This window comes from Furipterus horrens, unplaced genomic scaffold (assembly GCF_987537825.1).
Source record: "Furipterus horrens unplaced genomic scaffold, mFurHor1.1.pri manual_scaffold_6, whole genome shotgun sequence".
NCBI lineage: Eukaryota > Metazoa > Chordata > Mammalia > Chiroptera > Furipteridae > Furipterus > Furipterus horrens.
In genome coordinates this window covers 106218146-106233324 of record NW_028327176.1, presented here as the reverse complement: position 1 = coordinate 106233324, position 15179 = coordinate 106218146, and the positions used below count along the sequence as shown (strand labels likewise).

General features: G+C 37.2%; 1 protein-coding gene across 4 annotated transcripts in view; it reads right to left on the bottom strand.

Annotated features, from left to right (window-relative positions):
* The window catches only part of MLIP (muscular LMNA interacting protein), a 218662-nt gene that overhangs the window by 114004 nt on the left and 89479 nt on the right, over positions 1-15179 (bottom strand). For 3 of the 4 annotated variants that reach the window (XM_090282605.1, XM_090282602.1, XM_090282603.1), the window contains one exon: positions 2381-2536. The exons of the other annotated variant lie outside the window; for it this stretch is intronic. In XM_090282605.1, coding sequence (XP_090138731.1) covers positions 2381-2536 — 156 coding nt within the window. The remainder of the gene's footprint in view (positions 1-2380; positions 2537-15179) is intronic. 4 annotated transcript variants of the gene reach the window in all.

The window sequence follows — 15179 nt, the reverse complement described above, 5'->3', positions numbered from 1 at the left end:
TTGAAGGGTTCTGAAAGAATATAAATCTTTGTAAAGTCTGAGAGTAAAAATAAAACCAGAACAAAATGCACAGATATTAGACAAAACAATCAAAGCTAGTTGGGAAGAACTTGTGAATAGGACACCAAAAAAGATAGATGTTTTTAGCACAAGCTATTTTTCATTGTTATTTTATTTCAGATTTGTAATTCTAAGTCTTTTCCCATTCAATTTTCTAGGAACACAGAAAGTTTATAAGACCAGGAGTAAGACAGCTTTATTGTGCTACCAAAAGCCTTTGTTCTAAGAAGACAGTAGCTATGTATGCTGACGTTGTGCTTAAAAGACCCAATGTTAATTTTCTTGGTTTTGATAACCATATTATGGTAACTATTCTTTCTTTAAACTTTTCTTTAAGTTTAAAATTATTTCAAATTATAAAGTTAAAGAAGACACTAACTAAACTAAAATAATTTCAGCTATGGTCATCAATTGAATGTATGATAATATGTGTGTAGGTGTTTTGTGTGGGAAGACAAACTAGAAATCAAACTATTGATTAGGTATAACTAAACTATGGACTTGACTTTACACACCAATTCCACACTTTTCAGCTGATGATGATAAAGTCAAGATAAAACACAAATTGCCTCTGATTAGGATTCTCTGATAACTGTCATTCCACATATTAATTACAATACTATATAGTAACAAAAACCCAAATTATGAGAAAGTTTAAATTAAAATAGAAGTATTGAATGACAAATTGCTTACTATGAAGTGTAATGGAATAACTAAAAAACTGGCAAAAAACTTGAACTGGTTTTTGAAAACATTATTAATGCTCTAAAACAACTCCTTTTCTCCATTGCGTATCATTCTCTATTCCCTTACTCTGATATATTTCTACAGCATTTATCAATACTTGAGATTTTCTTACATACTTTTAAGTTTTTTCACTGCCTACATTCCCAATAACAAATAAATAATGAATTGACTTTATTTACTCAGAATCCACAGCACAAAGCATGTAACATGTATTCAGTGAATAGTTGTTAAATATAGAAAAAATGAGGGATTATGCTATTTGATTATAATACTTAACCATTTAAAAAATAGAAAAAAAATTTAATCTTATTTTAACAATATAGTGTGTATTATTACAATCATAAGATGAATATCATCATTCTAGAAGGCTTTCAAGATTGGCAACCAAAATTAGTTCATATATCTTCAGTCTCATGTAATCACAGCACCTAATAACAAAGAATACTATGAATATATTATATGTAGTTGAGTACTGTTAGGGAGAAACATCCCAGAAGAGCCTTATGTACTACTCAGGATTTCTCTGAAATAATTTGGCCCCAAAGATCTTTGAAATAAGATAGCATTAGAAAATCTCAGAAACATAAATATGTCACTACTTGATATGTAAGATGTTTTCATATAGACAAAGTAAATAAGATGATTTCCTGCCCTTCCAGTTGGCTCAAGACTACCACAAAGTTCTTCCAGTCGCATTTTATTTAAACTAAGACAGTATTAAAACACATTTTAAAGAGAATTTTTTAAAACCACAATGTCATTATTCTAGCATAAGTCATTTTCAGGGCTTTTTGTTTGTTTGTTTCCATTTCATTTTCAGTGTTGGTCTCATTTTAGAAAGGTATGATCAGGGTATAAATAAAATTTTGTAATCTATTTTGTCACATAATATTACAAGGATAACCCTTTCCATGGAATTAAATAATCACTATAATTATAACTTGGTCAAGGTGATGTATTATGATATTCTTAACTTTTCTGGTACGAGTCTATTTCTAGTTTTTTCTAATTATTTCTCTACATGACATTTTCTTCTTTTGTCCTGTTTTTTGGGGATACATTTCCAAGAGTTAGGTTACTGAAAGGCTATGAAAAGTTTTATGACATAAAGGTTTTCCACCAAAATTGTACATATTCTCAAAACAAGCAGCAAAATGTGAGCATGCAAATATCTCCACAATTGCTCCAACATTGGGTATTATACTTTTATAATGTTGCTAATTTATTACATGTAAGGTAGTAACACCTCACTATTTAATCTTGTATTTTCCTTCAAAATAAATTTAAACTTCTTTTTAATTTTTTTTAAAGATACATTTGAGAGATGAGGAGGTAGCAGGAGCCAAAAAATAGGATATGAACTCAAAAAGGTTGAGAATAATATATTATAGAGAGCCTGGGATTAGATAACATTTAAGTTCCTATTATATAATTATATTTTTAGTCAACCTTAGATTTCATAGTTGTCTCATCCTAAACAGAGCAAATAAACATTCATACAAAGTTGTAAGTCGTTACTATGGATATTTTAATGTTAATTGCTTGATATAAAAAAGAACAAAAATAATCCTACCCTATTTACAGTTTCTGGATTCTTATCACTTGGTTCCTCAGGAATTTTAACAAGGAATTTAGAGATGTCAGCCAACTGAGAGTGGGTTGGTAATCTTCTGAGAGTGGGGACAAATGTGAAGATCAAAGGTTTGGCTTCAGAATCACCAGGAGAGACCTATGAGACATGTAATAAATTAGGCTTGTAGTCTTGTGAAAGGTTTATCTTGACTTTTTCTCTATACGCCATGATATTTATCTCATTTATTTTGATAAATTGCCTATTTTCCTGTGATCTTGTATATGGTTGCCCAAGAAAACAGCCATATAATTTGTCATAGTCTATCAAAGCCTTTTTTTATGGTACCATCTCTCAGAAAAATCAATACAATCCCAGGAAGATCCTATTATAGGAGATGACAATAAAACAACAGGTGGCAAGTTGATCTGCTGGAATATTACAGGGCATCTCTACCTGGGTGGGTTGATCACAAACACAGCTTCCAATCTGTTTCAAAATGGGCTTTTGTCCATTTAACACTACGTTATCTGGTTCAATTTGACTCATAATCACCAAGCATGCAAAAGCTTCCAACATTTATCATTAACGAGAATACTAATATGGATTTAAATTTAGAAGTACACTTTTCTGGCTATCAGGATGTGAATGTCTGCTAAAATATGTTTTTATCCTTTATTCACTATTTATTCATTCAAAAAATAACTTTATTAAGTGTTTTCTGTGCGGCAGGCAGCCAGGACCTTGGTATACAACAGTGAATAGGAAAAAGTCAATAGCCTACTCACAAGTAGAGAGAGGGAGAGGGTATGCCTAGAATACTAAGGGAAAAGTGATGGGTGGCACCTACCTACTCAACCTAGGGAGCTCTAGGGGGAAAGAAAACCTGAAATTTAAGTCCCAGTGAAGAGCAAGATACAGATGTCCTAGGCTGAGAAAACCAGCTGAAAGAAAGCGTGGAAAGAAGCAACAGTGGGGGGTGTGGTTACAGTTTGTATTTTGTCCTATTGCCAATAGAGAACAATTAAAGCACTGTAGATTGGGAAATTACATAATCACGTTAGAATTTTAGACAGATAATCCTGGTTTTGAAAGACACAAGGCTAGAGACAAGGAAGAAAAGTCAATAGCAAATAGGTTGAGGACTAAATGAAAAAGGGATAAAGAAAAAATGGTGCCAGAGATTTCTCTTTCAAGAAGTTCAGATGAGAAGTAAGGACAAAGGTTAGGAGTGGTTAGTGAAGTAGTCAAAGAGGTGCCTTTTTGTCTGTAATGGGATAGACTTGAACATGTCTGTAGACTGAAGGAAGGAACCAGTAGAGAATGAAAGTGGAGCAAGATCTTGGAAGGAGCTGGCAGAATAAGTGAAGGAAACAAGAAAAGAAACATTGCCTCCTTGGAGTCCAGAGAAAATAAACTAAGGTAAAGCTTGTGAATGTGATAAAGTGTGGAGAGTGGGAAGATGAAGGGAAATCAGTTTTGATAAAATCAATGTCCATGATGAAATCAGCCCCATCTAGTCAGAGTAACACTCACTGTCCCTTTGCTGCCTCCATGCCTCTGTCACAAAACATATGAGGTGCCCTGGCAAGATCCTTTCCCTTCAAGTTGTATACCTCCTTTCAGAGCCTTGGATAACTCAGACCTTATCACAACGTGCCCTTTAACTCAGATCATGTCTGTCCCTGTAAGAAACCCAGGCCTCTGAATCATCCCTCAATCCCTATATGCCATGAGCACTCCTCGTTGTTTCCATCTTGTACCACGCTCCGACCCTTGAAACATTTTCATGGTACACTGTCTGGGATTTAGTCAGTCGTCACAAAATCTTTCATATCCTTAACCTCTTCTCTAAATATTATGGCTCTAACTAAACCCTGGTTCCCTCTGAAGGACCCTCATTTCCAAGAAGCTCACTCAATAGTAGCTGTTTTCTCTCACACTAGGCCTGAGAGTGGAATAGGTGTGCTCGTTACTCTTTTTCATTCCTTCCAGATGATTTTTCTTTTCTTTTACCTAAAAATTTCCAACTTTGAATCTCAGGTTGTCAGCCTAGACCACTCACTACCTCTCCTTGTTGTAGTTATCTGTCCACACCCAAATCAAACCCTTTTTTCCTCAAAGATTAAGTTCCTAGTTCAATTCTACTCCCTCTAACACTATGCTTTTTATAATACCCAATATCATATCCAATGGATAATTTTTCTAATATTCTGTTGCCTTGATCTCTACTCTCCTTGCCTCTCACATCCTTAGCCTAGACCAGAAGCCACAGTCCCTCCATAATTTCAGGTTTTTCATTCTCTGACCATCACTTCTTTTCTTTCCATACCATTCTCACTATTTTTCCAATCCAACATTTCTCAGAGTCCACCAGAATGAAAAATCTACCAGTCCTTCCAACATTAGGTTTTCCCATACTTCTTTTTTTTTTTTTTTTTTTTAACCAGCTTGCATTTACCACAATTACTCCCATGCATACTCCTCACATATCTTACCCTCTCTCACATCATCATCCCCACTTGGGCAAATCACAGTCTTCACTAAATCTTACCCTGTACCACCTCTACTCCTGCATCAGAGAGGTAAATGTGGTTAGGGAAAATCTCATGACCATGCTTACTGATTTCACTTCAAATTGATGACTCTGAGCTTCAAGCAGGCCCTATAATTACACTATAGTTCCATAGCCCATTTGTGCTTCCACTCATCTAGAAAACTCACATCCTTTTTCTTTCTTCAAACCCTCAACATCTTGCCTAGTTTTACTCTGAGCTGATGACTTTGTTTCTCATTCCACTGAGATAATTGAAGCAATCATAGAACCTCCAAGGTCCCCATCACCACATCTATTCAACCCCTTCCATGTATTTGTCCTTTTATGTGGCCTTCAGTCCTGCCACTATGCCACTCCTGAACACAACCCTCACTTGAACACTTCCCCTTATAATTCTTCCTTTTATTTACTCAACAAGGTCTTACCATATGCCTACTAAATATGAAGCAATATTGCAGGGGTTGGTGATATAACAGTGAACAAAAATCTCTACCATAATGGAATTTACATTCTAGTGTAAGGGATAGTAAAAAAGACCTATGTAAAGTATATAGTATTTTCAATGTGTATAAGCTATGAAGACTGGCTATAAGCCTATTGTAATAACCCATGGGAGAGAAAATGTTATGTTGAACTTGGATTGCTGCAGTTAATAGTGATCAGAAATGTTAAACTTTTGGCTATATTTTAAAAGAAAAACTTAGAATTTGCTGAAAAATTAGATGTGGGATATAAAAAGTAAACAAGAGTCAAGATGAGTACAAACTTTTTACCTGAATGATTTTTTAAAAATAATGAGTTAGTATTCACTGAAATGGGGGAAACAACAGTGAAGCTGGTTTGAGAATAAAGATTAAATTTGACATACCAGATACATATCCAAGTGGAAATGTGGATAAGGGAGCAAGTTCAGAGGAAAGTCTATGCTGGAGATAAAATTATTAGGATTGGTAACCAATACATGGTATTTAAAACCACAAGACTACATGAGAACACCAAGAGAGAAAGCACAAATAGAAAAAAGGAGGGGTCCAAGACTAAACCCTCCAGATCTACCATTAAGTGATCCAGCAGCAGGGGAGGAACTAGTAAAGATGACATGGAACTTTAACGGAAACAGGAAAGCCTGGAACATCACTGACAGCAATAGGAAAGAGGGCCAACCATAAACAAATTTAAAAAACCTGATTAATCTATCCTGATGGCCTGGCCCAAATGCAAATCTATGAATCTGTAGTGAAGCAGTTTGCTTAGCTTTTTTATATTTGCTCCTGGGATGCTCAACTGCGTATCAAAGGAAAAGAGAAAGTGAATTGTAGTGTTTATGGAATTGACACCTGGAGGTGGTTTTAGCGGAAGGATGTTGGGAAAGTAAGGAAGTTGAGAGTACTGATGAGAGTAGAGCCAATGATCCACCGCGGATAAATTTATTTTGAATAGGGAAAGAAGAGGGACCTCAGATTCAAGGCACTAGAGGCCCAATGACTCAAAAACAGCATGGTGAGTGTTTGGAAGAACAGCCTGGGGTCATGGTAGCGTTGTGAGAATGTAAGATTTAGAAGTACAGTAATTCTAGATAATGATAAGCTCCAGGCTTTGGCCTTGAGACTGAGTATCTGAGATGAAAAAGCTGGAAGGAAACTGAGATCATGAAGGTTAAGGAACTGTGAGACAAGAATGTTAACAGGGCAGTCCTTCTGGAAACAAAAGACATGTTGCCTGACAGAAAGACTCGACTGGTGAGAAAGACAGATACCGTCGTGGCTCTACTGAAGTTATAGCCTAATAAACTAACTCTGGACCACTTACTATAGGGTATATCTTTCCGTTAATTAAACAACTAAAACATCTATGCTTTATTAAAAAATGCATACTCCTTAGGGGTTTAAGTTATACAGACAAACTCTCTGAGCCAATGATTATTTTTTAATATACTTTTCAGCCTGGAAAGCTATTTGTAATTATTCCATGACTGTGGTCATGTTACAATTTCTAGGGTTCAACTTTCAGAAAATAATAAATTAATGCTTTCCTCTGTAGGAAAGAACATTAAATTCTTTGTGAGATTTGGAAAGCCCACTACACACTTTCTACATGGATTATTTTCTAGGAAGCCCTCTTTACATAATTAACCTCATCAACATCATAAGAGATGAAGAGTGGTTTTAGCAAGGAAATCCCTGAGGGTAGTTTAGAGAGTCCATCACAGACTTTCATTTAGAAGTCAAAGAAGAGGTGACAATGTGACTTTGTCCCTAGATTCTGTAGGCCTCCCTCATCCCCCCACATAATGACTATAGGTTTACCCTACTTTCATCCAAGTGCAATTTAAATACCAATGTGGCAAAGGCTTCAGTATAAGCACCCCATTGGTATGAAATACATATAAGCATTATTAAAAGTAAGTGACCTTGCCTCCTAAAGCATATAATATAATGAAAACTTACTTCTCCAAAAACCTTGCACAATTTGTGTAACTCATACTACTTAAATCTCTATCAAATACAAAAAGATCTCCACTAGTAGGAGTGAAAACTGATGCTTCAATGAATAAGCTGTACTTTTATAACAATGCCCTCAAAAAATATCTGAACATAACCATGTGTTGACAATGAAGCAACTGAAAAGAAGTAAAATTATTTCCTTCTACTTGACTTGTATTTTCCTATAGAAGTAGCCATATTTTACATAAAATTTCTTCACCAGTTGCAGAACAATATTTTAAAATTTTAGTTGATCTTATTGAAAAATAACATAAAAATGAAAAATCTAATTGGACTAGACTCATTCATCTTCCTAGGTTACTGTTGGAGAGCAAGGTCAGGGATAAGTTCCTGTCCACACACATTCCTCAGAAGAGCAACTACAACAAGAATGGCTTGGTATTCACTTTTAAGCTGGGAGTACAATGTTAACATGGGGCTCTTTTCTCTGCCTTTACCTAGCATCCTCTTATCTTACCAAAGATGCACAAAAATTTTGTACAGAACTTTCATTGGAAAATGATTTGATATTACACCAGCTACACTATGCAGCAGTTAGGTAAATAGATAATTTATGTGTAGACAATTTTTAGATTTCGAATTTCGTGAGCGGTCATGTCAACTGCTGAAATGGAGCCAGCAGATGGGGGAAAAGCCACCGATACATGTTTTCCCTCTTTTCATGCATGTATTCCAATGTTAGCCGGGACTGCTGAATCCCGTTTTTAGGAAAGAAAAAAAAAATTGCTATTTACCGCATACTGTGGCCAAGTTCCATTGGAGCTCAGAAATGAATTGCTATGGTAATGAAAAATCATTTTCCACACAAAGCAGGAACAGATGCATGTTAATACTGTTGCATTTGTTAAATGCTAATTAACACTTTCAGTTGTCAATGCTGTTTAAAATCATACCTTCCTTCCTATCATGGGAAACTATTTTAATAATGGAAATTAGAACTGAAAGGATTAAAATCTTTTCCTAAATATGGTTTCAAGTACTTGAAAGTTCTGAGATTGTCACCTTCTCACCGGGCAGCCAAATCATTAAAAAAATTGTTTTCCCTCATGCAATGAAGGCTAACTGCTCCTTTGCTCAGTTTCAGGCTGCAATGCGTTCCTTTCTTCTCTTTTCCTAAGAGTTCTCTTCCGATATTGACACCCCCACTCACAGATGGCCACTAGTCTCCTGTTGAAAAGAGACATTCCAGGGTGTGTTAGCATTGACACTACGCCAAGGGCAGTCCTGAGCTTTTTCTTTCCCCAGTAAGCAGTTCTGCCTTTACCGACTCTGTAGATAACATTTCACTTTGAAACACAGGCAAATTCATCTACACCCAGGCAGCTCTCCTGTAAGCCCTTTTGCAGCAAACACCACAGTGCACAGCCTTTAAAAGTTCTTGAAAGCATTAAGGAAAGACTTCCTTTTACCTGGGGTGTGGTCTGAACGCTCCCTGTTAAGATGCACGAGCTCATTTGGAGGTAATAGCTCCCGCAGTCACTCGGAAGCCCCCATTCTGGGAGCATTGATTCATCTCATAAGGGAGTGAGCAAAGCAATGATGAGGTGGGAAGGGAGCCTCGCACTGAAGCAACACTCACTCGCACAGAAAAAAAAAAAAAAAGAATTCTACAAAGAGGTAAAGTGAAATCCTCCCTGAGACGAAGAATTTTATCAACTCCAAAGAGATTTCTGTGTAGGCAATTTTTAGATTTGGAACTTCATGAGAGGTCATATTGACTGCTGAAATGGAGCCAGCAGAAAGAAAAAATAAATAAATAAGCCACCCACAGATACACGTTTGCCATCTTTCCATGCATGCATTCCAATGACATATTCTGCAAAAAGAAGAGAGAAGCCAGATTGTACAGCATCAAGAAGCTGATTGAAGGGCCTGAGCATCTGCCAGTCTCAGTGATCAGCTGGTCACACTCCCTGAGAACATTTAGAAGTACAAATATATGCAAACAGTGTGTCTAAATAAAAAAATGAAAAAGCATCCAGTGATCATTTCAACGATATAGGAGCATCTGCAGTGACTGAGGTTTTGCTGTTAAACCAATTAGTTATAAAACAAAGCTTGGAATCAAAAATTCATCAAAACAAAATTCCTTTCGAAGGTTTTTAGAAGACAGTGAGTGTCTCGAATGAAGACAAAGAAACCTCTAAATCTCATGCATTAAACTTATTGGAGTCTTCAGCTTTCAATATTGCTATTTTCTAAGTATTGATTTTTCTCCAAATCTGTAATATCTATATTTTCACCTTGGCAATGAAAAATGTAGTGTCCCGAGAGCTGGTTACAGACCAAAGGATATGGGAAAGAATAAAGGTTTTATTTGAAGGACCTGGAATTTGCCTCTTAACATTTTCAGTGTAATCAAAAGCCTGAGTTTGTGGAAACATTACAAGTAAAGTAATTGTCAAAGTGATTCTATTAGTGCACAGGGAAAAATTATTCCAAAGAACACAATACTTTTTGACCTAGAAAATTATCTAAATTTTTTAATATTAATTCTGTTATATCACCAAAAAAATTATGTGCCTTTTCTACATTATGTATATTTATGAGTATATTTTATATATTCTTGCCCTGGCTGGTTTGGCTCAGTGGATTGAGCGTCGGCCTGCGAGCTAAGTGTCGCTGGTTCGATCTTCCAGTCAGGGCACATCAGAGAAGGAAAACTCTGACTCCAAAAAACCTCCGCTGCCTTGCGGCATACCTCTTCAGGGGAAAGGCTAAGGGAGTAAACCCCGACAGAAAATCCGGAGCCGGAGTCCCTAAGGCGGTTTGACGTTGTAGTCAACACCGGCAACTCCTGCGGCGCACCTGAAGCCAAGCTGTATTGACTCCGTCTTTCCCTTGGACCCTTCAGCTGCGAAGAGAGGGGGGGTCTGCTGCATGGGCAACAGCAGACCCTCCATATCACCCTGCCCAGGCTCTGTAGCTTCAGCTTCACTGGAGAGGACACTCCAGCGTCATCGCAAGATGTCGATTCAACACGGGAGGAGACAGATACCGTGTCACTCCCGAGTCGGACTGCACAGCCATTCTCAGCGGTGCAGATAGACTCTTAAGAAGCTACACCATCGTCTCTCGAGACGGACGGCTGCCGATGACGACGATTTTATATATTCAACAGAGGATATAATACCCTCCTGCCTTCAAGGAACTTACAATCCAATTGGGAATATAAAACAGGTACACCAATAACAAAGGTTTAAAGCAAAAAATGAAGAGAGAGAAAGTCCTATACTGCAGTTCTGAAACTTTGTACATAAACTGCCTGAAGAACTTCTTAAAATGCAGTTTCTGACTGAGGACATCTGGAATGGGGCCTCAGATTCTGCCTTTCCATCGGATGCCCGGCTCCTGGGCTGTGACACTTAAAGCAGTAAAGACTTAGAGGAATTTTTCCAGCCTGGGGAGATCACGGCCACCTGGAGTAATTCAGGGAGGAAGGGGAATTGGTGCCTGCACTTAGAAATATGGGGGAAGAGGGAGAAAGCTCAAAAGATGAGAAAGAACAGCACTTATTTCATGCAGAGAAAAGCGCTTGAGTGAAGGCACCCCTCAGCACTGCGGGAAGCAGCAGGTGTAGCTGAGAAGGACGGACCCTCACTTGTATGCCAGCTGTGGGACCTGGAAGTTACTGAACCTCCTGAAGGATCCGTCTTCTCACCTGTGAAGTGCAGATAAGAACAGTATTGCTTGCACAGGGTTCTTACGAGGATAACAATTAAATTCAGCATGTAAAGCCTTAACTGTGCTAGCAAATACTTAATATATGTTCATCTTGTTAGTGTTGTTGTTATCTAGTTTGGTAACTAGCATAAGTGAGAGTAAAGGAAAATAAGACTAGAAAAGCAAGTCAAGTCTTGATGATCAAAGATCTTGAATTAAGATGTTTTATTTTATTTAATGGGGAATAAGAATGAAGAATATGTATATTCTGTTTACATATTATTATCTATTATATATCTAATTACTATTATATGTATATATAACTCCAAACATCAAAGGGCAGTAGTAACAAACTCTAGAGGCCATTCATCTCAAAGTTCTGGTGTATGGCTCCCCAATGTGAAATAACAGTCCAGTCCTTTATCAATGATTCAATCTGTTTATTTTCAGTGGATTCAAACAACTATGAAGTTCTCCTACAGCTTTTTCTGTCCTTCTCCCTCTGAATTTTTTTTTTTCTCTTATTACCTCCCCAAAAGAAAGCCATGTGCATGTTGGCACAAATTTGGGAGAGGAAATACTTCAGCCCCTATGTTTTGCCTTATTTAAATTCTTCCTTGAATCATTTAAATCATGAAAACCAAATACATTAACCAGTTACAGAGTGGGGAAAAAGCAGGCTTACAGTTGTTCATATGGAAAATAATACAATAATTAATAAAAATAATATAAGAATAAACTGTGTTTTGCATACTCACAACTGTAAACCTACTTTTGCTCCACCCTGTATTTCGTTATTTTGCTCTGTATTTTATCAGCAACTTTTCACTAGTCATTTTCTTTCCCTTGTTTTATTAGTTATTAATTAATAACTATTGGTGTTATAGACTATTATATTGAAAGAAGTCATAATTTTCACCTTAAAATACATAACAGTCATGCATTATAATAGCATGCATCAGCCATCTGGTTAATAACTACATATAGTTTCAAAAAAGCACATAAATTTAGGACAATCTATAGAAACCATCATATTTGAAAAGAAAATGATGATATCTGATTTTTAAAAAAACAGGCCCCAGTCTTGGATGATGAAGAACAAGTTAGTTACTTATACAAGATGGGGAATGGGGAGTCTATCCTCCAATTACAACCATGTTTCTGATGGATTAGAAGGTCACAGAGGGTCTGCCCAAGACGCTGAAGCATTTTATAAACACAAACTTTTAATGATGAGCTCTCTTCAACTAAGGAGAACAAACTACTGTTTGAAATAATCTTTTCCCAAAAGAAAATAGTTTGTCAAAATTTGCAACAAATACAATCCAAAATTCTCTTTAAAATCTGGCAGTGTAGATGGCTGAAGTAGGGCATCCTTCACCCTTATTACTAAACAGATATTACTGCAATACCTTCCAGCCAAAAGACTCTTAAGATATTGCTTTTTAAATAAAGAATATGGAACAAATAGTCTCTCTTCCTGACATGGGAAACAAATTTGAGAAAAAATAGATTAGTTCACAAAAGTTTGCCAAGAAACATGTGATTAAATAGATCCAACTGCCAAGGCTATTCAGATGTCCATTTGTTTGCTCTTTCTGCCTTGTGCTTGATAAATGAAGGTACTAGAAATCCCATTTATTTATCTTAATGAACGCATCTTGAGTGCCAGGCACTACTCTAAACTCTGGGAGACACCAGGATAAAGAGAACTTGGACTCTAATCTCAACATGGGAGAAAGTCTCATGTATAGGACACTTTTACATGTTACATTGGTGGTGAGTGAAATCGAAGACAGTGAAGGTGATGTGTTGAATACAGGCTGCCTGGGGAAATGGCCTCAAGCCATTCCGAGGGACCTTTCACTCTTAGCCTCTGTACTCTTGGTTTCTGTTGCCAGTGACCAACATTGGAATTACTCTCTTTTAGCCCTGAGTGGTGTTTTTTCTCTGAGGATGGGAATCAGCAGGAGTTTGGATTCCAGTCTCCAGGGATCCCAATCAGGACCAGCTCAATTCACACTCAGATTTGAGTGTATGATATTTAAAGTGAGTTCTGACCTCTCATCAAAAATACATGAGATTCCATCACAGGGTAAGTTTGGCCTCATCTAGACTGCTTTTCCTCCCGTTATTACAGCTTGTAGATTCTCTTCTCTTTGGGGTATATCATCCTAGTTAAAAAAAATACTAGCAACCCTTCTTAATTCAAGTAAACCAGAAGCTGCCAAATATTTTAAAAATCTAGCACCTGAGACTGTTTGACATCATTAGATATTCAGAAGAAATAAATAGGCCTTATGCATGGTAGAATTTGTAAAGGGAACAGAGAAAATGATAAACATTTATCCATCAGGAACAGTGTCTGGTGGTAACTCTCCTTTTGTTGAATCACTGTCTTAGTTAGCTTGGTTCCGGCATACCATCATTTATTTCCCAAAGCCTGGACCTTCCTTCTCTGTCTGCTTTGTGCCATCTGACCCTTAAGTTTTGAAATAGCCCAGGAGTCACACCTTGGATAAACCTTATCCAGTTCCATAGTTTTAAATAGCACTTATAATCCAGTGAGTTCTAAATTTATTTCCCCAGCCTGGATGGCTTCCCTGGATAATGCACTCATATATCCAACTAACATCTTCACTTGGATAGCTCATAGATAAACTTAATATATCTGAAATTGAATTATTTGTCTTTCTCCTGAAACTGTTTTCCACCCCCTACATAAAATTGCAACCCCAACTCTAGCCCCTCACCAGCACTCTTTATGTACTTTAGGCCATGTTATTTTTCTCCAGAGCACTTACCAGCCTCTAATGCTTGCTTTTCCCTTGATTTTTGTCACTGGATTTTAAGCTTCATGAGGGCAAAACTTTGTTTTGAGCCCTGCTGTTTTCCTAGCAGCTAGAACAGTATGTGGCACATGTAAAGCACTCAATAAATATTTGTCTAGTGAACTTCTTGACTGCCAGCGATCTTTTTATTTGTGGACATGTCTTATACTTTTTTCTTCTAATGAAAAGGATGACAACTTCAGTAAACTTTAACTTGTCTATCCAGAAGATGGATAGTGCCATCCCACTCACAGTGTGAACTGCTGAACTGGACAGTCTAGAGAGAGTTCATTCTGCTGTGATATTTGACACTATTCGATGTGTGAAAAGAAGGCATTTTGAGGAAAGAAACAAAAATAATTTCCTCAAAGTTATACTAAGTGAAATGCTATTCATGATCTAGGCTGGGAAGAGAGTATAATGAGATAGATAAATATCAGCAGGAAGGAAGGAAGGAAGGAAGATATATCCCAGGTCTACCAACTATAAACCCATTTGTGGCAACAGTTTACAAAAAACATATCCAATAGCACAGGAATATGAGTTAAGTGGATGAAGAACTGACTAGAAGATCTCAAAACATGTCCATAAAATGTGGGGCAAACATCTGGGAATAAAGCACAGTATTTAATCTTAACACTCAGAGATTCCATAGTGAATATTTTTATATAAATCATAAGAGAAACAAATTCTGACCCAGAATACAGCACATAAAATCTTATTTCTAAATAAACTGAGTGATGCTAACATTTTTAGAATTTATATCATAATTTCATAAAATAACATGAGAAAGTAATATTTATTTCCAATATAACTGTTGGTATAATATGATTTCAGAGAAGGAAAACTCTGATTCCAAAAAACCTCCGCTGCCTTGCGGCATACCTCTTCAGGGGAAAGGCTAAGGGAGTAAACCCCGACAGAAAATCCGGAGCCGGAGTCCCTAAGGCGGTTTGACGTTGTAGTCAACACCGGCAACTCCTGCGGCGCACCTGAAGCCAAGCTGTATTGACTCCGTCTTTCCCTTGGATCCTTCAGCTGCGAAGAGAGGGGGGGTCTGCTGCATGGGCAACAACAGACCCTCCATATCACTCTGCCCAGGCTCTGTAGCTTCAGCTCCACTGGAGAGGACACTCCAGCGTCATTGCAAGATGTCGATTCAACACGGGAGGAGACAGATACCGTGTCACTCCCGAGTCGAACTGCACAGCCATTCTCGGCGGTGCAGATAGACTCTTAAGAAGCTA